Source organism: Ostrinia nubilalis, chromosome Z (assembly GCF_963855985.1).
Source record: "Ostrinia nubilalis chromosome Z, ilOstNubi1.1, whole genome shotgun sequence".
Taxonomy (NCBI): domain Eukaryota; kingdom Metazoa; phylum Arthropoda; class Insecta; order Lepidoptera; family Crambidae; genus Ostrinia; species Ostrinia nubilalis.
The window spans coordinates 7,239,161-7,264,689 of record NC_087119.1 but is presented as its reverse complement, the minus strand read 5'-3'; the positions used below and the strand labels follow the sequence as shown (position 1 = coordinate 7,264,689).

Here is a 25,529-nt window from a genome sequence, read left to right as displayed (position 1 = left end):
GATAGAATTAATTCTTACGTCTTCCGTCTCGCAAAAGACAACATGTCTGTACCTCTAGTAGGAAAAACTTTCGAGTTCGTTTCGTTGCGTATTCAAAGTGTCATCGAAAAATTTTGTATGAAAAATTAAACAGCGCCCCCTAGGGCGGCTATAATATAGGGGGCGCTGTTTAATTTTTCATACAAAATTTTTCGATGACACTTTGAATACGCAACGAAACGAACTCGAAAGTTTTTCCTACTAGAGGTACTGTTATTTAGATGCAAATAAACAACGAAATAGGTAAGTTTAATGAACTTCCCTTTTTTTGTTATGTATTTGACTATCCGCATCGGAAGAATCAAATCATACTTATTTAGCTAATTTGCCAAATTCTATTAACGCAGATCGTAGCCTAGTTCCGATTGCTTTAATATTCAAACTACTCGCGTTACACTGCCGGGCAATCAGTATTCGGAATATCACATCGCATTTTGCGAGTAAGTAGTTGCATTTAGGGCAGGCTAATGCCTGGTTTTGGGAAACCGATGAATGCTGGGAACTAGCAAATACTATTAGTAAGCTGAATATGTCATAAACCCCGCTTTAGTTCAGTGTAAATACATTTTGGGGACTGAAGTCGTTATGGATAGAAACGGTTTCAGTGATTCTAAATTTCGGCTTTCTAAAATTCGACTGTTTCGATTCGAAGAAACCGCTGGGAAGGGGTATCTTTGTTCAACAATTACGTCGAAGCTAATAGACGTAGACTAATAAATTTACATTCGTTTTGTAGAATAGCTCAAATACTAATAATACAATGCAAATAAAATATACCTTAACGACCTGTTTTTTCTTGTGTTGGAAAATAACTGAAAAGAAGTGAAAAAAGTCTTGTTTTTTTCTAATTAAATCCATTCTTACTCCCTTAAAATGTATGAAACTTGTATCTGTTTTCTACTTCTGCTAATAGATAATTTTATTGGCTATCGCATGATATAAAATGTTTGCTTATTAGTGTTAAGCTACCCACGCTATCACTTGTTTTTGAAGGAAGAGGTGAAAACTTAAAATTCATGTTTCAACATATCACTAACTACAAGACGTCACAGTGTTTAGTATCGTCAAAAGAATTGCAGCAGCAGAGCTCTTGTATTTTACGTAACGTAACGTGTCAATATTGCATGCAAAAAGAGAAAAGCTTCACCTTGTCCTGGAGTTCATCCGTTATTTTTAAAATTGCCGGTCGCTAGATCCCCTCAGGCCGCAAAATCTCGTCACAGCTTAGACCGTCAATTGCCGATGAACTAGTTACCGTTCTCCGTCCTTCCTCGATTACTGCCCGACTGCATCGGAATTTGATTTTTGCTGGGCGCAACTCAAATACGAGTTACAAAACTACACATCTGCCGCGGGTAGGCAGAATAATCGAGTCACCCTAAAATCCACTTACGGTTTGCATCGCGTCATCCTAAAATGTTCTAGAATTAGGTTACGGCGATATTCCCGATATGTGGTTGAAAATGTAGGGGAATTTTGAGAGATGTTCTAAAACATCTTGACATAATGTAAGTGCGTTAGGACGTTATATAGAAAAGCAACTAAAAGTGCTATCTATACTTATAGTGCCATAAATTGCGGTTGACCGAGATTTTATAGTAATATCGAGTAACGACTGTAGATAAATTTTGCCACAGAGATGGATCCATCCGTACTACTACTGAGCTGGTGTCATGTCGTATTTTCATGTCAGTTGAATTTATAAAGGCACAAAGTCCCGAAAAGTGTAACGAAACGTGAAACATAGAGATTTTTATGAAATTAAACACATCCCTTACCAAGCAGAGCTGAACCACTCCCTGACCTGGTTCACAATCGGCTTTGAATAATTCATGCCAAAACAAAACAATTAACGAACGCTATACGAGGCCCCCGTGTTCCGAATGTGATTCGATATTTTGTGACGAAGTTAAGGTTTTACAGCATATATTCGGAACATCAATCGAAACTGATTGGCTTAAACTACTGTGTGGACTGAAATCAAATCAATTTTTAAGTGTCTGTCAGTTTTTTATACACTGTGCCTTGATGAGCAGTAATTTTAAGCTTTATATCGCCATTTTTCATCGTTAAACCACCAGACTACGATTATTCAGGTGTGTTAAGTTTAAAGTATTTACTTAAGTTACGACATCCAAAATTTTAAAAATGTTGCGTGAAATAAGTCAGAAGTCGAACGTTCAAAGGCATGAATGCCTTTCATCCAACGTACAGTGGGCACATTCCCGTTCGCTTCCACAGCGTGACACAGGTGTGGCACTGACACAACAAATTGTGAAGGAATTTTTTTCATATGACACATAACTTGGCAGTATTGGCAAAAGCATTCCTAGGAATATCACAGGGAAATCTTTTGTCCCTCTATGTAAAGAAAGTAATATAAATGTACCTACATACTTACAACGTACTTTTTTTATTTTCTGGAACTAGGGTATTAATAAGACCACTTCAAATAATCGAATATGGCAGTATTTTTTTTTTAATCCTACAATTTTTTTCTACTTATTTTTCACTAGCTTTTGCCGGCGGCTTCACCCGCGTAAAATTTAGTTTGTCACAGATAGTGACCGACCGAATATTCGTTTTCGTTTTCGGCCATTTTCGGCCAAAACATGGACATTCGGCCATATTTTCGTTTTCGGCCAAAAACCAGCCGAAGCTTCGGCCAAACCGAATATCAGAAATACGTGAATAAGATGGTGACGTTTATCGTTCCGATATCTTCGGGAGTGAATCGGGTGCACTCATGGTTCCAATCAGACTTGAACGGACGCGGTATTGTCATTGTCACACTCTTTCTTTTGAAGTTGTGAAGTGAGGTTACGTTGTAAAGAGTGTCCAGCGAGAATTTTCCAAGTTCAAAATTTAATACAAATAAAACCAAAGAGTTTTCATTAAATTTAATTGTTTCAAAATAGATTCTAATGCGGATTTGAAATGCGCCATGAGTCACTGGTCGGGAGCCTACAGAGCGTTCGCAGTTGAGCAATAAGTATTTGAAATGCGACGAATCATAGATCGAGTGCGTCGCGCTTTTTGTACTCATTTCAATATTCAGCGATTGAATGATGGCCCAAGCACACAACTTACCTCATCGTGAGTGCAAAAGTTCAAGCAAGAAAGAAGTCGTCCACAGGATTCCTCCAAACCCATCAAAATCAGCAGCGACGCCGAACGTGGCCCAAGTTCAAGACGAAATTATGCGGAATTTGCATAAATCAACAAGTCAATTGTATTGTCGAATGATCGATGAATGTCTGATACCACAACTGCAACTGCATCCCGGACAACTACGGAACTCTATTTCAGCAAGAAGGTGTCTCACCACACACGGAGAGGACCTCGATGGAGACATTGAGGACTATTTTTTTTTCTCACACCATGCGACTTTTTCTTGTGGAGATATCTCAAGTCAAAAGTTTACAGCAAACAATCCTTAAATAATTCAGGTTCTGTAAGAAAATTTCCGCCGTGAATTTGCAAGAAAATTATTAGCGCGATTTGCTCTCGTATAGTTGCGAATGTAAGGGTGAGAGTGGCTAGAGTAAAACGGGCATCATTTAAACGACATTGCCTATAAAAAAAATTAATCTAAACTCCAGTTTCCATTTCATTCATAAAATGTATTTGTGTTCATTTTTGAAGTTGAAACCCTTTATTTCTTCTTCACTTCCCAATATTCCAATATACACCGGAAATAATATTCTACTAAGAATTCATAATAATGTCTTAAATTTTTAGTGTTTTAATGCCGGTTTTCTTTAATCAATCCTTATCAAAATCAACTGTCAAACGTCATTATGTTTTTGGTCAAAACATTAACGGTTTTCAAAGTTTTTACATAGGAAAGAAGAACGGTCATCTGTGACCCAGGCCCGACAGAAACGAGACATACCTCAGTTTTTTTGTCATGTCTTAATTAGTTAAATTATATATTTTTTATATTCGAAATCTATGTATAACACCAAATTATTACCCTTTGTTTTTGTTCAGGCGTCATACAAAAACTAATACAAAATGCCTATTTATCACCAAAATTGGTAAATTTATGTACCTAAATAGCTGCTATGGAATATATCTAGGTGACCTGGAGATACAGCCGGATTATACAGGGTGGAAACGAGAAGTTACAAAATCCAAAAATTCAATGTTACCAGCTTCCATAATCTGTAACCTATTATTGGCACCATTTGAAAAAGCTCGTGAAGCACTTTCAGAATCAGTAACTAGTTTTTCGATGTCTTGTATAGTTTAGAAATAATCGAGTGAGATCACTTATGGTTCCATATGTATAACCATCCTGTATAATCCGGCTGTATCTCCAGGTCACCTAGATACATTCCATAGCAGCTGTAATAGACATTTAGGTACATACATTTACCACTTTTGGTGATTAATAGGCATTTTGTATTAGTTTTTGTATAACGCCTGAACAAAAACAAAGGGTAATATTTTGGTGTTATACATAGATTTCGAATATAAAAAATATATAATTTAACTAATTAAGACATGACAAAAAAACTGAGGTATGTCTCGTTTCTGTCGGGTCTGGGTTTTTTTTGTATGGGGCGTGACCGTTCTTCTTTCATATTGTTTACAAGATATTTGATTACAGATTGAAATTTGACAGTTGAAGGTCATTTTCGTTTTCGTTTTCGTTTTCGGCCGAAAATGAGACTGCAGCCGAAGCTTCGTTTTCGTTTCCGTTTTCGGCTGAAAATCCATATTCGGTCGGACACTAGTCACAGATCGTCATAAATTATAGCCTATATGTTATTCTGGGTTATAAATAATAATAATGTAAAGTTTCATCAAAATCCGTTCAGTAGTTTTTGCGTGAAAGAGTAACAAACATCCAGACATCCAAACTTTCGTATTTATAATATTAGTAGGAAGTAGGTTAAGGAATAATAATTCGCCATTGTTATGTAACCATGTAAAACACCTTTAAGTAAATATCAATACCACATTATTTTTAATAAATGATTTACCTACTACATAACTTATCAATGAAAATTATGCTGGAATAAGTAACTGGATGAAAATTTTGGAAAAAAACTCTTTTAAGATTGATGATATCTTCGAAAATATGCGCTAGTTTTTATTCATAGAATAGGTATCTTTAAAATTTCCGAAAATCAAAGAGCATCTGTTTAGTGGTCTAAGTAAGCAAGCTTTGTAAACGATTTATGAATTGCAAGCGTGAGTTCTGTGCCAAGCGATGTTGTTAGCACAGCGTTTCGTTTCATATTCCGTACAATTTGAAAATCTTACAAGGCTTTCTTGCAGTATTCATCTCAAATTATAAAGAAAATTCGTTTCATGGATTTTTTTACTGAAATAGCACCTGATGTTAATTGAGATGAAGTCTACCATACCTGCCTAGAATGTCTAGTCACTCGTGCCTTGAAGAGGCCCGGATTATAGGTTTCAGAAAGACAGCAGCGAATTCTAGCTGTTTACATTGAGCCCCGAAAAAAAATTAAAAGCATCAAATCGTATTTATTTATAATCGCTACTTCTACAAACATAGAAACGTATTTATGTATTTCCTTATGTACTTTAGTTAATAATCCCGGAATCACGCGATGGCTCTCATCGGCCGATATGCGGTCAGGGTGATAACCACCACTTCGACCACAAATAGCGGCATTGTTTACAACGATTACCCTACTACGGAAAACGTTTAAAATTGGCACCTGAAATGTGCTAATAAGCGGTCTTTACGAAATTGCCATTTTGTGTGGAGAATTTAAGAAACATTTATTTCTATAGAAAAATTTTTGCCACTTTTTTGTCAACCTTTGAGTAAAATAATAACCTACTAATCCTACTCCTACTAATATTATAAATGCGAAAGTTTGTGTGGATGTTTGGTTGCTAACATGTTTGTTACTCTTTCACGCAAAAACTACTGAACGGATTTTGATGAAACTTTACAGTATTATTGTTTATAACCCAGAATAACACAAATGCTATAATTAATGACCATGTCACAAACTGAATTTCACGCGGGTGAAGCCGCGGGCAAAAGCTATAAATAATATAAAACTTTCTAAACAAATTGGGCGTCATTTACGACGAACTGTTGATGAACATATAATTTTAGTTACACCTAGATGTAAATAAATTCTCAAAAACTAACAATGGAAATAAGCAGCCATTGAATTTACCCCGCTTGTATCAGCAACTCATGAATATCTGGGAAAATTTCAGCAATTTCATTAGGCCTAATCAGATGTTTCGGCTCTCACATCTCCGGCAGCCTATCATTGGTCGCATACCTTCCCACCGTCAATTAGTAACTGCTGTAATTAGTTCCAAAGCGAGCCATTCTGTCTGTCGAATACCTATAGATAGGCACTGCGCACTTACAAACGTATGTATGTACCTACCTACTCGTATACCTTACATCACAGAATATTATACTTAGGTACTTAAGAAAACTACAGGTCACCATGGCGTAGCACCGCATTCACGACTGCTACTTAACATAGGCATTAATCTTAGAAATTAGAATACCTAGAATAATATTTCTTATAGCTAAATGCTGTGTATAAACTAGCGGTTGACAAAAATACAATAAGAAAGTTTGACTTAGGCTGGGTTGCACCATCTTACTTTAACTTTAAAAAACGTCAGAAATCTGTCAAACTCTATACAAAAAGCACCGGTTATCGTTATAGTTACCCATTAAAGTTAGGTGGTGCAACTCAGCCTTATTGTAGATTCGACGAATTATTGTCATCAATAAATTGTACCTATTATAAATAGATGAAACGTAGGTATTTCGGAGTGTTGTAGTGAATCCACAAACAGGTCATACGGGTGTATTTTAATATTTGAGTGCCTGTGTTTATGATACAATAACTAACGTCATAAAATGAAAATAAATTAGTTTATTTTAATTTTGAGTTGATGATAGCCTAAACAAAAGAATGCTTTTCTCTACCTAATGATTTTACCTAGTTTACTTTATAACTTTTCCATTTAACACATTCAATCAACAAACCTCGTGTTATTTCTGAAGGTGTAGCGCGAACTTTGTTCACAATAGCATTAAACACGTTTACCGTGGTTTCGACAAGCCTGAAAAACTTCGGTAACAATGTATTTTTCTGGGAAACTTCCCCCAAAGTTTATCGCCAGCTCGAATTTCCCGAACGAAAGTTCACGCTCGTAGTTGCGTAGGTGTTAATTTAGGAACGTGTTCGTGGAAGTCGGTGTAAGAATCTGATGAAAATATTATACTTACACTGATATTATACTCATAATTTTATACTTATATTATGACCCTTAAGTCGTTGACATATCCCGACGGATTAGTAAGCTGAAGTGTTTTATATTCATGTTAGCCAGTGTCTACTGCGTTATTAAAAAGTTATACAAGGCCTTGCAACCACATTCAAAGTCTAACAAAAGCCGGACAGGCCGGACATGGGAATATTTGGCCGGCCACATTCGTAAAAAGCCAAACCTGTCAACCCTACACCTGACCAGCGAACCTAGTCTCCGAGTCGAGAGCTCACTAGCTGGGCTACTAAGGGCTGATTTTTCAATCGTCACATATCATAAAACTGAAGAATAAACTTGTCATTTTGACATATTTTCCATACTGAAACTGTCAATGTGTCAAACTTACACCCGTATTCACAAACGATGCTTACTTAAGTGAAGCAGCAAATCGAACGCACAGAGTTGAATAGCGTGCGTCCAAGCGCACTGTGAAACCTCATAGTGAAACCTCATAATGTTCGTTTTTCTTTAGTTAAAAATTATACGATGATAAAAAATCTATGGACTGAATCAAGTTTTAAATATTCTGTAATAAGGGTCTTCAAGAAATTGTTTATTTTGTTTATTTTATCAGACACTCATTCTAGTACATTAAAAAAAAATTTGGAAAATAACAATTGTTGTTCTGAGTGTGCGATCTGGAGCCTAAACTAGGGTCACCCTGTGTTAGGTATAAGGAATCCACTTATAAGTATGTCACTTGCAGTAACATAATTATTCAGATTATCCACTGTATTGTTCCATAACACTACTCGTATTATGAGTAACAACACTCTTATCGACACAAATATATGTGTACATCCATTGAATCTATCACGATGCACTTTCAATATCGTGTTACGTTCGTGCAAACTACTCGACACTGACAGCCAAGGTCATAGTGATGTAACTGGAATATTCCTAGGAAGGTGCACGCAGGTGACATTGCCGTGGCCTCTACGGGTGACGGTCATTATACTTCGACATAACATGACATCTACAGCACATAACGGAACACTAGTTTTGACTCGCGGCTGCGCTCGCGTGAAACTCGTTCGATCACAGAAATTCTTTGTCACGTAGGTATTCGTCGTTAAAGTGACAATAAGTTATATTATAACTTCTAACTGCAGCAATTTTTTTGTTTTACAGGAGGTAGGAAAAATACGTATATATTACTCGTGCATATGTATAGCAGCTATTTCCACAGAGTTTTAATGCTATCTAAAAAGTTCATCAGTATCAGTTAGAAGAAAAATTTTGAATGAAAAAAGTCCACGAGAAATTAAATTTTAAGCCTATTGCAATTTCTTAAAAATGTTAGGAGGTATTGTTACTTCAACGACGTATTGTTTTCGTAATTATAGCGACCCTTTATACCATAGAATTGTGATTTTCAGACTTTGTCACGCCATTTTCCCCTGTGAATTCTGGGAAAACCTAAAACACGTGTTTTAGGTTTTCCCAGAATATTTAAATCAAAATCAAAATTATCTTTATTTGTTTAGACTAATTAAATTAGTACTTGCAAATCGTCAAATGCTCTTAAGGAGCCTATAAGTACATGTCTCATTCTTTTTTTGCCCTACCAGCGCTTCGAGACAAACATTTGGCAAGTGCTGAGAAGAAGCGCCGCAACAAACTCAGTCACCACTGTCTGCCGGTTTAAAAATATAAAAAAGTAGGAAGTTACAATACATTCAGAAGCAAGTTACTTACTACGCGCTCCCGTTGATAGAAGGTGGCCTTTAAGACTCCCATCTAGCACGAGACCGCGTGGCAGTTTTGAATATATTTCTTTAGTGCCGTGCTAATTTCTAGGTTAATTGTTGCGTTTTGATACATATACATATATTTTATGTCAGGTATACCATATATATATTTCCTTGACCAGTCCCCGAAGGCAGCGCCTGTTCACAGACATGACGTGTGAACCAGCCATCGCTTCACTCGACCATATTATAGGGAATGAAACGACCCGACCACTACCCCAGAGACATTTTAGTGAGCATGACAAGTCTAAGATATCCTTCTGGCTAAGTGCCAGATATAAAACTATTTAGGAAACAAGGCAAGAAAACTCTAGAGAGAAAAGCAAGGCACCATAACAAAACCGTGTGGTAGTTTTAAATAAATTGTATATATTTATATTTAGTGCCGTGCCACTGTCTAGCTTGATTGTTAATAAATTGTTATGTTAAAAAAATTAAAGTAGGTATATCTTGTCTTGACCAGTCCCCGAAGGCAGCGCCTGTTCACAGACATAACGTGTGAACCAGCCATCGCTTCACTTGACCATATTGTATTGTTAATAATTTGCATATAGGAATACTCCTGAGAAGTTGCGGTTAAGATAGTCTGTAATCTTGGATCCGCATATTATAAACTTTGGGTCCTCGTTTCATCCCCGTGAATTTTGAAAAATCTTTTCTTAGGCACGCTCCCAGACCTCATAAGAAATCTACTTCCTGGAGTCTCTACACCCAGCGGCTTGGGTTGTGCGTCTGATATGTCAGTCAATCAGTCAGACTTACATATTAGCACTCATTGATAGTATAAATAGTGTTACTACATAGGTATTGACACTTTTGCAAAACTGAAGCCAATGAAGGCAGGATTCTGACTCTCGCATTTTACAATCATGTACATAGAACAATCAATTGTATCTCTATAATGCACGTTCCATTCATGATTAATTGCACCTGTCCATTTAAAAGAACCGATCGTTAAATAATATACAAGTATTACCGTTTGCCGAACATACAATTTATTTCTTTCCAACAGGGAATCAGTTAGCTATTTTTATTTCGTTTTCAGTTTGTTATTTGTATTTCCGAACGAAGACTAATCGGTATAAAAGCCGATACAGGATGTTGGGATAACCGCTAATAATTGATTGTACCGAAATATCTTTTAAATATATCCCAAATATCTCTGTAATAATATATTTGACAACCTGGGGATTGTATGGGATTGTAACTGAGTTACCATATTTTGATATTATGAGGGTTCTGATTAATAGTCTAGCTTGTCTCGAGGGTTCACTAGAGAAGGTAATCAACCTTCTTCAAGTTTGAAAATCACTGAACAGATTTACAAGTGTCATTCAATTAAATTAATTAGGGTAGGTACATATTTGTGCGTGACCCGCCCGAGCCAATTTGAAAAAGATCTGAATTTTAATTTCGTAATCAGATCTAAAGCCTAGACTATGTAGGCAGAAGCTATTGCGACTTGGTAAGTATTTCTCAGTCCTACTATTCATAACAAATCACCCTTAGGTTACTTAACAGAATAAAGTACGTAGCATGTCTTATATGGGCCCTTTATAAAAAAATGTTGGGCCACAATCAATTTATACGACCTAAATTTTTGGTTTTGACGCTTACAAGTTTGGAGTCCTCGCAGCTAGGGGACCCCGAATCATGGATACGAATCCTAAAAGTACTAGGTACTTATTAAAAGTTTAAGGACTGATTTTTCAATCGTCGGATACATTTTAACTAAAGAATAACTTTGGAACGAACGTTGACAGTTTCAGTATGGAAAATATGCCAAAATGACAAGATACTTCTTCAAGTTAAAAGATATCTAACCTTTGAAAAATCATCCCTAATAAGATATAGAGCGACTTCGTATGTCAAGTGGTGTTTACCAGAACCGTTACACTTAGGTTCATTTACAAATTCGTTTACTGTTTTGAAGCCCTCTACATTATTCTATGCAGGCCTATACTGTATACTATTTCGCAAATACACAGAGAAAAGACCCAGGACAGAAATAATTAAAATGCAAAAATGCATGGTCAGAAATACGATTTACGGATGCCCGATCTCTATTTCCGGGCTGCCCGGCGCTATGATATGGACGTCTTGTATTTATTGGCGCGAGGAAACTCAATCACTCACCGTTCGTTCATTTTGATTACTTCCTTATGATATTATGGTTTTATTGGGATATTTTAGCTTCAGATGAAGTTTGGTGGACCTGTAATAACTCTAGAGCTTGTAAGATTTACCCCCTTCATCTATCTTACGCGGTTTAGATTTATTCATACAAATGTTTTTTCCCGCTAACTCCCGTTCCCGTGGGAATTTTGCAATATCCTGTTGTAACTAAGCTTTAAGTTTACTAAGGTAACTGTATGCCAAATTTCAAGCGTCTAACTTAAGCGGTTTAGATTTTTCATACAAAAGGATTTTCCCGCTAATTACCGTTCCCGTGGGAACTCCTAAGTATACTATAACCTGCCCAGGAGTATGAAGAATAATTGTACTAAGTTTCGTTAAAATCCGTCGAGTAGTTTTTGTTTCTATAAGGAACATACAGACAGACAGACAGACAAAAATTTTACTGATTACATTTTTGGCATCAGTATCGATCACTAAATCACCCCCTGACAGTTATTTTGAAAATGTATTTCATGTACAGAATTGACCTTTCTACAGATTTATTAATAAGTATAGATCAGATCAACCCCGTAGACAAAGAAATTATAAGAATTGTTAGTTCTAGTCTGAAATCTCTTCGCTCTGGATTTTTTTCGTACAGACGACAGCACATATAGCTACTAAACTATTAAACACTGTAGCGACTATATCGTTGTAATAATCGCTATTTTGCAACAAAAAATATCTGATAGACGTGTACTATCGGCCACAGTTCCAGCAACCAATTTCCAGTCATGTCGTCTCGTTCTATCGCAAGAGCGTGAGAAAAACGAAAATGGGTAGCTTTAACTGTGGCCGATAGTACATTACTTTGTGATCAAAGTGATCGCGAAATTGAATCTGTCACGAATGTTATATTACTTTCTCTAGGAAGGCGACCTGTGGGTAGAACATTTTCCAATAACTAAAGTAGGGCAGTTTACTGAACCTTCACACGTGAAACTTTCCAATGGCACCAGAATAACTACTTAGAAGTGAAACTCTACGTTGAACAAGCTCAAGGCCGCGATAACAACCTAGCGCCGCGCTTTGCCCTGAAGCAGGGGTTGGCAACCAGTAGCTCGCGAGCTAAAAATTAAAGTTCAACAGTCTTTCTATGTAAAATTACGGCTTTACAGTTCCTTATTTTATTATAAAAACTAGCTGTGCCCGCGATTTAGTACGTGTGAAAATCGTTTGAATAATATGTATTTCCCTTTTTTTCAACATTTTTCTTTACTGCTTCCCGCCTCTATTAGCTGTAGTGTAGGGTGATGTTATTTAGCCTAAAGCGATCCTCGATAAATCAGCTATCCGCGTCCAAGTAAACAAACGAAATCTTCAGCTTTATAATATTACTCGTATTAAAGATTCAGAGCTGGTGACATGTGGATACAAAATGAAAAATAAGACTTTTATTTATGAGGAAACTCTACCTGATGAAAAGGTTGCCGCCGCCTGCCCTAAACGGTCAGTCCGAGCCCGCATTGCATCCAGACTGCACGCGATTTATGTTATCGTTTGTCGTCTCTAGACTGTCGTAATTTTAGTACATTTCTAATCTTAAATTACACCCAAAGCTTCTACCAATTTAAAATGGAGGATTTTAAATTGGCCAATTTGTAAAGCAATTTATAAAACATATAAAATAGTTATTAGAAGGTTGAATATTCAATTTCAGATTGTTATTGCTTGCTGGCTGATAATTAAAAAGACCGACTATAATCCCTGTCTGGCACAGCAAATTAGAAATAGGGAGAATTAGGGTGCTTTCGCCGTTAAAACTTAGTTTTAATGTAAACCTCAGCTCTTAATGACTTTTTCAGGTAATTTAAGTAATGCTTAAGAAAACTGTGTACTTAATTAAGTACGTAGAAGTTGTTCAACTTTCTCAGGTTAAGTATATCGACCTCTCCAGTTCTGCAGGAATTAAATTGGATTCCTAATCAGGATATAAAAGATATTATGCTGTATTCAAGAAGCTTAGTTTTAAAATGTACTTTCTTCCACGTTCTTCGACTCTACCGCCAAAAAAACATTACTATGAGATCTTACAGTGCGCGTGGACGCACATGGTGACAAACGAACCATTCATAGAGGTCTATTCAACGCTGTGCGTTCGATTTGCTGCTTCACTTAAAGCATCATTCATTCTCATAACTCTTATTTGCAATAAGCGCAAGGGTGCAAAATATTACGTGCTTAAAATCCATCAAAGTAACACATGTAATAAAAGTACATTAAAAACTATATTGCATCTTGCTTTGACGTCTCCATAAATAATCATATAAATAACCAAGTTCTTTTAAGGAAAGAGAGCTCTAAGAAATTCTAGGAAGGATGAAAGATAAACAGCTCATATTACAGGCTTTTAAGGACATGAAAAAAAAAGCTCAATGTTATCAAGAACTTCTGAGAAATAGATGGCTGCTTTTCCAATCAATTTATTTTTATCCATGTGGGATGTGTAACTTCAATACAGCCGCTGTCGCAGAAATTGAAACTGTGATTTTTTCATGCAAACATCATGACTGAATAATAAATTAAAACATCACATACAATATCTACGTATGCTGATGGATGGGATATACTTGTAATATGTCATCTGCGCAGTAGGTTATTTTAAGTGATGTACTACTTCTTTGTGAGATTGTGATGTGGGTATTTGCATGAAAATATTCAAGTGTATAGTTTTTTATGTAGGAAGGTACATAATATGTCCGAGTGGGCATTATACTCTGTAGCAAGATCAAAGGGGTTAAGGCGGGTCAAAGGGGGACAGGATAGTGTGATTAATGGACGATGTTCATGATATAGAACATTATTTAAACGAAACATTAAAATGCCCTTTCCAAAATTGTCTGTTAAGTGTTCGGATATGAATAATCTTAAAGGTGTCATGCTTTTTTAACTGTATTCTATGAGCAAAAATATTTAATTCTTGTGCTCATTAGAAATTAATAAGATTTTTTAATATTTTATATTAGTCTAGTGAAAAGGTAATAGTCATACTAATGAAATATCTTACTGCTGAACAGGCGATGCTGTCCAATGCAGTAATGTCGGTTTATTCCACTCACGGAATCCAATAACTATAAAATAGATAATGTCTAGTCGAGTAGCTTGTGTATTTTTTATTTGATAAAATACGTAATAACAAATTAATATTTAAACATATTATTTCACTAAGGCTGGGTTGCACGACCTAACTTTGATTGTAACTAATAACGTTAACGGTTTTTGACATCTGTCAAAGTTAAAGTAAGACGGTGCAACTCAGCCTAAATCAAAAATATCGAAATCTTACAATACAATGCTCCATTTGTTTAGACTATAGGATAGAGCCTTCTTTCTGACTTCATAAACCTGACCCTCCTTCTGGCACAGTCGGGTAAAAAGTCCGATCTGAATTTATTAAACCCGCTGACGTTCAGAAGTGTGATAATTTCCCCCGCTGTCAAGTTCAGTGGTTGGTTCGGCTGGCTGATGGGAAAATTCCAATTTGTTTTATAAAGGATTGCAGTAATTACTTCCAAGTACACCGACACTGTCGCTGCACGATTTCACACTGTCGCAAGCAGATCGCACTCGAGTTATGCCACGAGGAATTGTTGGCAACATTTAGATCTAAAATGTAATTTTAATCATGGCAACTCTTAAAAATGATACAAAAGGTGGACTTAATGTTAAAGGAATTCTTCGTTAGTGAAATTATGGGTCAAGCCGGAAGGTGTGAGACGTCTGTGTGTGACTGAAATGATGATGATGAAGAGGAGTTATCACTCAAACGTAAAACTTGTAATAAAATCAATACTATTTTATTGCAAATGATTAGGTTTCTGAAAAGGTACACCTTTTACATGGTAGAAATAATAATCACTCTTCAATATGAGCTGAGTGGAGTTGAGCTTGAAAGGTTTCAATGAGTGCAATATGACGAATGCAAAACCGAATTTCAGGGAATTTACAGGAAAGTACCTAATAAATACTATGATGGCATGTAGTGTAAAATACGAACCAAGCCCTAGTTTATCGGAGTCTCTTAAGAGTAGGCGCACACCGTTGATTTTTAGTTGGCCGATAGTTGTGCCCGATTACAAATTGTATGAAGAATCGGCCAAATCGAATCGGCGTAGTGTGCGCACTCCCATACATGCCCATACTGATCAACTGCCCGACTAAACTATCGGCCGACGAAAAATCAACGGTGTGCGCCTACTCTAAGGCCTCAGCCTCGAACTTAGCGGGCAGCGGGGCGGCGGCGGCGGCGGCGCGGGAGCGGCAGGATCTTATGCGTAAAATCAAATAGACCGGTTCTCGAAAACAGCGGCGCGGCAGCGGGTGGCAGCGGGCAACGAGCGGGCAGCGCACTCCTTCTTTTGCCCACAATAAATCGAGCGTTAGGAATAAATTTGAATCGAAATAAAATTGTCGCCGTTGTTCAGACATTTCGTTTGCGAATAAAAACAAATATCTCGACAACACAACCCCGAACACAATACTTCGCCGCTAAAGCGCCGCGCGAGCTGCCCGCTTGTTTCGAGAACGGGTCTGCGTTGCCCGCCCCGCTCCCGCGCCGCCGCCGCTCCCGCCCCGCTGCCCGCTAAGTTCGAGGCTGAGGCCTAAGGCTTTAAAGTGTTTAGACTGTGTTGGCAAATCGTTTACTGTCTCAAGTTGACTTTACATAAACAGATTGCTCGGGCGAGGTGATCGACTATAAAGCAAACAGATGGGGCGGTGCAGTCCTTGTTCATAGTCGATTGGAATCGACGCTATGTTCGATGAATCGATTATGCTCCAAAGACTAATACAATAAGGCTCTCGATAATAATCGATGACTTTTTCATGACAATGTAATCTATCTAATGTTTTTGTTTATGCAACATAAAGCTTGCTTGCTTTATGAACTTGCTTTATGAAATTCTTATTTCATACCTGAAGTGGAATTGTGTAAAGCAATCGTAATCATTTGACAGTTCATAACGTACGATAAAGTCAGTAAAACAAAGCGTTTGACAGAATAATCGTACGTTATGAACTGTCAAATGATAACGATTGCTTTACACAATTCCACCTCTGATTGAGATGCAATCCAGGATGGTACCTACGACATGTTTCATGACAATCTGTTAATAGATTATTACATTTACCTATAGACTAAGAGCTGGTGAACGCCAGATCTACGTCATTTTATAAAAGCTGAAAGTTTGTCAGCTTATGCTCCCAATATAGGATAGAATGTTGGTGGATCATGAAGTTTGGGTCATCGTGGCTTTGGCAGCTATCCTAAAAGGAGCATACGCTGAAAAACTTTCAGGTTTTATAAAATGATGTAGGTCTGGCGTTCACTAGCTCTTAGTCTACTAGGTAAGTAATACCGCAGTCAATAAATCGATTAGTTGATAAATTAAGGGCGTCTGTTAAGCTATCGATGAATATTCGACTATCGATTACGCGGCAGCACTAGTTCGCTGGGGCTCTTCGAAGTTCAAGGTAAGGTCTTTAGACAATGTGACATAGTAGGTACAACATGTAGCATAGCACTAGCTTATATACAGGGTGTTTGGCGGAAGGTTAGACAAACTTCATGGGTGTAGGGATAGGTAAGGTCATTTTAATAATACAAGTTCGCCCATTTGATCCTAAGTGAGCTACTTTTTTTTAATGGATATTTTTGTTTTTATTTTTTTTCCAAAATTTTACCTAAAAACTGATTCAATTTTTTTCTCGCGTGATTTCACCCGTTTTTTTTTATATTAATATCGAATATGTCTTTAGTCAAATAAAATAGACGAATGTCACATAAAAAAGGCCTTTCGACCACTTTTCGACTGGTTTACGATTTTATTGTGCACTTTGTACAGACCCACAGTATAATTTAAATTATATTTCATAAACAAATAAAAAAGGGAAAATTAAATTTTCTTTGATTAAGAAGATCCTATTTTGACAATCAGATTACTGATCTCAATATCAATCAGAAGAGGGATTGATCTTAATAATTATACAAACGATCCTTAAAAATCTAATAATCGTCAGTTGCAGTCCGTATAAATGAAATCTAAATCTGTAAATGTACAGAATTGCGATTAACGAGAGATTTTGTCGCATCACTAGTAGATCAACTGACATAGACTAAAAATTCGTCAATGTCAGTTGGCCATATTTGTTTACATTTAGGGAAATTTCTAAAGAACTAAGGTATAGTTACGAGCCGCCAAAGTTTAACAAAAGTACAACACGATCACACAACAACACATACACCCACGAAGTTTGTCTAACCTTCCGCCAAACACCCTGTATGGTATTTAGTAGTTATTAATTATTGTAACTCGTACATATCGGAAAGCTGTAGACAACTTGATCGCCAATAAAAACCCAACCAGAAATGTCCCAGTTAGAATCATTTTAATAACTTTCGTATTCCGGTTACCGGGACAAAACTAAGACAAAGCTAGCACCTACACAACTGGGCTAGAGTTGAAATGTGCCGGAAAAACTACACTCGGCGTCAAATAAATCGCACCTCCCGCGACATACACTTTCAAACGTATGCTTCCACTTCCCACTAATATTGGTATCATTTGAAAGCCCAGTTCTAAACTTCATTTCATTAGAAAGAAAGAAAGATACATTTATTACAATGGACATCACACAAATACAGGCAATTACATAGACATGACAGTGGCACATAATAATAAAAGAAGAAAAAATAAAAACAAGAGTAAACTGAGCAGTGCCACCCATTCACCAACAAGATGCCCACTGCAACGGGACCCCACTCAGCATATGCCGTGGCCCACGGTGACGAAGGCCACGGTGCTGGTTTTCAGTGTGCCCCATGCCGAGTGAGGGTCACGGACCATTGGTAAAATAAATAAAATAGTAAGCTGCATAAAATTGTCTAGATAAACATACATAAATAGTAATATTAGTGCACAGATAAATACAAAAGGCGGGAAATCGGTAAGGATGATAAGACTACGTTTATTAAGAATACTAATGAAAAGAATACTAAAACATTAAAGGAAAGGTTGTTAAAATGTTTACTTACTGGCTTTCATAATAAAGATCAAATTCATAAACCATAAATTCCCTTCCCTCAAAATCCAGCCGCCTCGCCTTTCATTTGAACCCGTTGCCGCTAGATGTCACTATCCTCTTTTATTCGGCGATGTGATTTGATTTTTTTCTGTTATTTAAGGTTCAGTAAATTATGAGCGGTATCAATTTTATGACATGTCTCATAAATCCAAGAAATGTATTTCAAATTGTATCCGAGTTGGGAACTTAGCTTTTGGGTCCCGGTAACCAGGATATAGTATTAATTTTTGGAAGTCCTATTACCTAATAGGTAAAGGACATAGAAAGGCTCTTATTGCGTATGACATACGCCAAAATTATTATGTTGGTCTTGAATTAACAGATAATAAATGTAGAATTTAGTCTCCGGACTCCGGAGTTTTTATTTTCAGTTTTTACGTTTTCTTTCCTGTAAATTTCTCTTATTTGTCTTCTCGTAAAGTTTTTACTCGTCGTCTGGGTTTATGCCCAGGATGTCGTTGTTTCGTTTAAAGCGGCGGTAAAAAAATATCAATACCTACTAGTTGATAATGGTATTTCAAACTCAAAATAAGGTTGTTTAAGTAAGACTTGCCATTGGAAAATTATTCATTTTCTTTTTTAATGACAAAATGTTGTAAAGTCTAAGGTCAAGCTTGTAAGGTCTCACGATGAGACCGACTGTAACGTGTCCTGCGAAGCGTGAAATTATATTTTTCTTCGGACAATCGGGTTGATTCAAGCCTGTAATACGGGGAGCACATCAAGTTACCCACTGCGGTATCTTACACAGTTGATAAGAGCGAGTTTGCAACAAAAATACATTTTCTCATGTGCTGTCAACTGTTTAACCAAATTGAACCTCCGAGTTTAGTGTACCTAGTGTAAATTCTTACTAAGTTTGAAAGTTAGGTTTACAAACTATGTCTTAAGTAAACTGTGGTTAGGACCTGAGTCTGACGAGTATTCTATTTTGTTCATGACATTATATTAACTTGTGTTACTTTTAGACAATGGCGACAGAAGCAAACGTTGTATCGTATTTGCTACATCACATAATGCTTCTCTGGTAATTGCTTCCCACAGCATCGCGTCAGCCATGTCAAACAACGGTAATCCTATTTTGTTAGATTAATTCCTAGAGCGTTGTATTGTACGCCACATGTCCCCTAGGCGCATGGGGACAAAGGGATTCACACCAGGGATGTTATGGATATTCATAACCGTAACCGAAACTATGGGATATCCGAAAAAAATATCCGTTACCGAAACCGATTCAAAAGTTTCCGATAGTTTCGGATAAAGGCGCAGTCTAAATCTTAATATTTTTTAATATTTGTTACTTGTCTGGCGTTACCTGGCACCATCTAATATCCCTGCCTGTTTAACCTTTATCATAGGTGTCGTCATAGTACATAAAGTGGCTATGTGGGTCGCGCAGCGTCTTGCTATTTGAATTTTACATTTTTTAAATTCTAATATCCTTAACCGAAATTATCCGAAACTTTCGGATAGTCCGAAATGATTTCATATCCGTAACCGTAACCAAAGACGGTATAATAATATTCTAATATCCGTAGCCGTATCCATAACCGAAACTTCATATCCTTAACATCCCTGATTCACACCTCCAGGAAACTCGGGTAAATTGCCCTCGAAGGGAACTATACTATTCCAGTATTTGTCGGCCCGTGATATAAAAAGACACGTTACGATATGAATAGAATAATAGATTCGAGACTTGCTTCAATCTTATCTTGAGTTTATTAGCTTTAAAATATGAGCTTTAATTAATACCTCATATTTAGGGAGGTTCATTACTACGAGTAGGTATAGTACAGAATTTAATAGTAATACTACTGGCCTATCAGCAGTGTTCACATTAAGCTAGACGCATTAGAAAATTGATTATTGTTTCAAAGATAAAATTCACTGGTTTTCTATTCAAAGACTGTCTACGCTAGTTGAACTCTGGCTTAAGTTTTCATTTAGTATGGAAATGTCATATTAGTCCAGTGTTCATCCTAAGTGTAACTTTTTATTAATAAGGAGGGTATATGTAAAAAATAGGCAATACATGACATAAAATCTAGTAACCTAGAAAGAATTACTAGAAACCGCTACCGAAATTGCGAGCTCTTTCAGACGAATTAGAGGGAGGACAGTGGCAATGAAAAGCGTACTTGGAACACATAGTTTGAATTCGATCTGTCTGTTACACCGGCGCCACAATTTGCTGCAAACACTTGTACCAACGTTGATCGGTTCGTTAGGTGTTTACCAACCCCGTCCCGTCAGAGGCAGCGTGAATATGTCCCAACATTGGTGCCAATACTATTTTCTAGATCCATGTACGATGTGTGTCGTTGGCACCAACGTTGGGGCAAACATTTGAATAACGATATTAACTCTTGGCCTTTGATATCTAAGGGGGTCAATATTGTTTTCTTCAAAGACCGGACGTGTCTTGTGGGCTTCCCGTGAAAAGGAAGTGCAGCCTATCTCGAGATAATCGAGTTGGAGTGGGAGTCTTCCGGTGAGGGAAATTGTAAAAACGGTCGTCTTACTTTATTAATTACTCTTCATAACTAAATCTTCAAAGATGTAGATATGTCATAGATGAATCTACATCAGAGTAGACATTGTTACACCTTCAAATTCGGAAAGTAGCTACTTTCCGAATTCGATGGATTTGAAAAATTAAATATGAGTGATTCCACGTACAATATTAAAGTGTAAAATGAAGAGTATCAATATGGAGACGAGACCACTAGAATTGGGACCAACAGCTTTCAAACGGATTTCCAATTTCGAACGACTATCGAATCGATTAACGAGCTTACGCGGCAAATGAAAGCTTCCGTGCCGCTGGTCACTGTAATCCTAGTGAAGTTTGAATGAAATTTTGTGTACTTTAAGTCTTTTAGAATAAGAACTATAATGCTACCAAAAGAACTAGCAAGTACTTATTGTTTTTACAATGCAAAGCTACTTTCGGCTTGAACTCATGGTCTAGCTCCAAGGACAAATGTATTACTACAAAAACGGGACATTGGTCATTAATTTATTCATAAGTATCAACAACTACCTAGTTTAGTCGTTTGGGAGCGATAGGAGGATGTGACGCGAGTCCCACCATGGTTGTTGTCACAAAATAAAATTTCAGCCGTCCAGCCGTTCAGTTCAGGACGTCCACAGCTAAACATATGCCTCCTCCAATGATTTCCACAATGGCCGGTTGGTAACAGCCTTCATTCAGCGCCTTCCTGCTACCTTTATGATGTCTTCGAAATACCAGTTAGACTGATTTATTTACATGCGCAATACGTGACCAAGCTCGCCTAGTAGAAGGTTTATCATAGAAGATTTTAATTTAAAGATATGTTTTGACTGACTAATCTGTCTATAGATAATCTAAGACTGGTTCTATTATTGGGACGTCTAGAACACAACTCCACAATCGGAGCCATTAATCACCTCAAGTTTGTTCTTACTATCTCGACTTCTAAAATAATTACCGATATCCGGTTCTGACAGGTTATCGTATCAGAAGCTTTCAATAATAGCATAATAGTGTCGTTTAAAATCTGATAAAGGTACATTTTTTTTAAAAAGCAGAACTTGTCCTGCAGTCTATGAACTTAGACTAAAGGTTGAGAGCCATCTGCGCTCACCTATTGTCCGGTGAAGCTGAAAAAGCCGCTTACGGCTATCAGCAATGTCCATCCGAAAAAGTAAAAATTCAAACTAACACAGTTCTATAATGTAAGGCACAGTCACATAATGTCTTATAATTAAATATTCAGAATGAAAAGAACATTTGAACATTTTTGACTACTGTCTTGAAACTACTTCAACGAATTTCAGAAGAATTCGTATTTAACGTCTGTTTATTTACTTCTTACTATCTTTAGTTCCATATAAATTGGTATACGTAAGGCGAACTCTGTTGACCGTATAGTTAACCTTCAGGCTAAACAGAAAAAATAAGACGACTGTTTATTGTAGGTTACTCGTACTTAGAAGCTCAATATTTATGACTTACCGCAAAGCTGGTTTCGCGTTGGCCAGACGCAGTTCCTTCAGGCTCTACGGGGGTCCTCAGGCTTTGGGGCAGCAGCTCGATTAGGTTGGTAGACGTGGGCTGATAGCGTAGGATCAGCACGCAAGCAGACACCAGGGTGTAGGCCAACAGGGTACCTGGAGAAAAAACGTTTTTGTTTATCCACAACGAGGAAGCTCTTGGCCTGTATCTCACCTGATGGTAAGTGATGATCAGGCCGAAGATGGAAACGAGCCTCACCCGGAATCCTCAACCACGGAGGAACTGGTTATTATAACTGCCGAAACACCACAATGCTGTTAACATTGTTGTTATGGCGACAGGCTTAGGTAAGATGGTGGTAGCTAGCAAAGCGGACTTAGAACAAGCCATACCACCAACCAAACCGAACAAAAAAATCTGCCCCCACTGGGAATCAAACCCAGGACCTCTGCGTCTGAAGCAGGTGGCCTTACCACTAGACCACAGAGGCGGTTAAAAGGCTTATAAGGCTACGGTCTCCTATTACACTAAAATAATTGAATAGAATAGAATAGAATAGAATATATTTATTTGTAATAAATGTGGTACATACATAAGTGTTTTAAGTTTAATTGAGCATTGCACATTTAGCTGAATTGTAGCATACAAAAATTCATTACAAAATTAATAAAATGTCATACTATTAAATTACATTACATTAGAAGATTGATTATTTAGAAATTCGTCAATTTTAGGTATAGAAGACATTTTGTATGAGCCATTTTCGTAATGTCGACTTAAAACTAGAGTAAGAGTAATTGACCCATGAACTTATTTATGTAAAATTGCGAGGGTAACAAATGATGTTGCTGATAAATTGCCCAAATGTAAACAATATTTTATTAAAAACGCTCAACCAGTAACAAGTGAAGCGTGCGAAAACACGCCGGTCGTCTCTATGACATCTTCGGAATGCAATTATCCGAGGAATTTCGCCAAAGAGGGGGCGTCCTCCGCTCCGTCCTTTTAAACGTCATACATCCGTCTATTTATACAACCAGTGACCAGACGTTCAAGAAAACAGATCATTTGTCAATACATTTCGAATGCTAAAAAACAAATATTTACATCGTTCATAAAACTTTTTATTTCCTAGATACCTAGATAGGTATAATAGGTAAATTACTCCAAATCCAACATCTGTTGGATTTTTTTTTTTTAGTAATTTTTTTTCAAAATCTAAATTTTATTTCTTTGGAAATAGCTTGGTAATAATGCAAAAAAATTCAAAATTCAAAATCGAAATTTTATTAATTTGGTAATTAGCTTTGGTAATAATTATCTAAAGCTGTTTTCCAACAATTCCAGCGGCTTTGCAAATGAATAGAGACGCTGAGCTAGGGTTTTTTGAAGTAAGGTTTCAAAATACAATGGGGATTTTTCAGGGATATAGAGAATCATTATTTTAAACTTTCGCCTTGTTCAGAATAGTTCATTGAATAGAATTCAGAGAACCGTTTGAACAATCAGGCTATGCTCACTGTAAGGGCTCGTAGGGCGTACTACTCTTAAAAAGTTACAAGTAAATTGAAGACACCGAAAAGTAACTTCAATAATAAAAAAAAATTACATTTAATGACGTCTATTAGACACTTATTATCAGTAGGTATCACTAGGACACGACGGCGCAAATTTGAGGGTAGCAGTAAATAAGAATTTCCTGCGGTCAACACCTAATTAGAGTCAATTAAGTATTTTTCTGGAGCAGCAAATACTGCAGGGTCGGTTTGTGAATGGGCCGCGGTTTCCAGGAACTGTGCTAACAAGCGCCACAGTATATTTTAGAGACAGAAGCACTTTTTTACCCGACTGCGCGACGAAAAGGAGTGGTAATGTGTTTAACCTTTAACCGACGACGTGCGGTCTCACAGACCGCTCCGGTTTTTGAAATTTCTGGATTGCAATGTTCTACTTACTCCCGTGTCCCGAGCGTCTCAGTACCTTCGAGTTTAGTTGCCCATACGCGATTACAGGTAGTGGTTACATCGATAAGGGCAGTTTTGATAAGATAATTCGATTTAAAGTTCAACAGCGGTCTGTGGGACCGCACGTCGCAGACTACGTGACTTTTTTGTACCATACTAAAACATGCGTTTTTGTTTTAGACGACTCATATTTTGTAAAATTGATGGATCCTGGGCCACCACAACCTAGCAAAAGACATTTCCTAATGATATATTGATATTAGGACTTATTATTATGTAAAAGATGGTAGTCTGTAAAAAAATACCGCGAAACGGGTGGTAAAGCAAACAATGACATCTATTCTAGGCTCTGACATGCCAAATCAGCCTGATGTCATTGCACCAGCTGCAAAAAGGACGTACATTTTAGTCCACCTAAATTGAAAACGAAATTATCTTACAGGTGTTACCTATGCATACCGAAAATGCTTGGCATGCGGTAAAAAATAATGTCCTGATTGTGCCTAATGTTTACCCTACGTCAAAATTTTTTTGTGCATGTGATGTACGTGTCATTTATTTTTATTTTATTAATTATGTTCACTATATTTAGGAAGGAGTATAGTTTTTCTTGCTTTGATTAAAATTTACAAGTTATATAGGTATTATGGAGCTCTAGTGTAATTTCAATGAAATTAAGGGTCAAAAAAGTTTTAGCCATATTTAAATAAATAATATACATTGATTCCTCACAAATTATACGTACGTTTATTTGTAATACTCTAATGTTCTCAAAAAATATAAAACCAATATACTTTTATACAAAAAATGATTACTTTTTGAGTAAACAGTATAGCGGTCCCACAGACCGCACGTCGCAGACGGCGTGACAAAAAAATCACGTCGTCGGTTAAAGGTTAACAGCCTATGTATGTAAAGGAACATACCTTTGGGCCAAACGCATGGGCCGATTTTTATGATTCGCACGTCAAAATGTCACTTAAGACATGACGTTAGTGAAAATTCGCTATATTGTGAAAATGTAAGTCAACAAAACCTATCGAGTGGGGTATCAAAATAAAGGGATTTTTAAATAGCTTTCAAAAATGTACATACATTTTTGAAAGCTATTTAAAAATAAATTGTTTCTCTATTTTAGTAATAAACAACATTGTTTATTACTAAAATAGAGAAACAAGGGTCTCAATGCGACATTTATTATATGGGGCTTGACGT

The 25,529-nt window shown here is 36.9% G+C and overlaps 1 protein-coding gene across 1 annotated transcript in view; it reads right to left on the bottom strand.

Moving 5' to 3' along the window:
- The window catches only part of LOC135087060 (solute carrier family 7 member 14), a gene marked incomplete at its 3' end in the record, with an annotated part of 134,445 nt that overhangs the window by 11,342 nt on the left and 97,574 nt on the right, over positions 1-25,529 (bottom strand). The window contains exon 10 of the mRNA XM_063981907.1: positions 22,351-22,505. Coding sequence (XP_063837977.1) covers positions 22,351-22,505 — 155 coding nt within the window. The remainder of the gene's footprint in view (positions 1-22,350; positions 22,506-25,529) is intronic.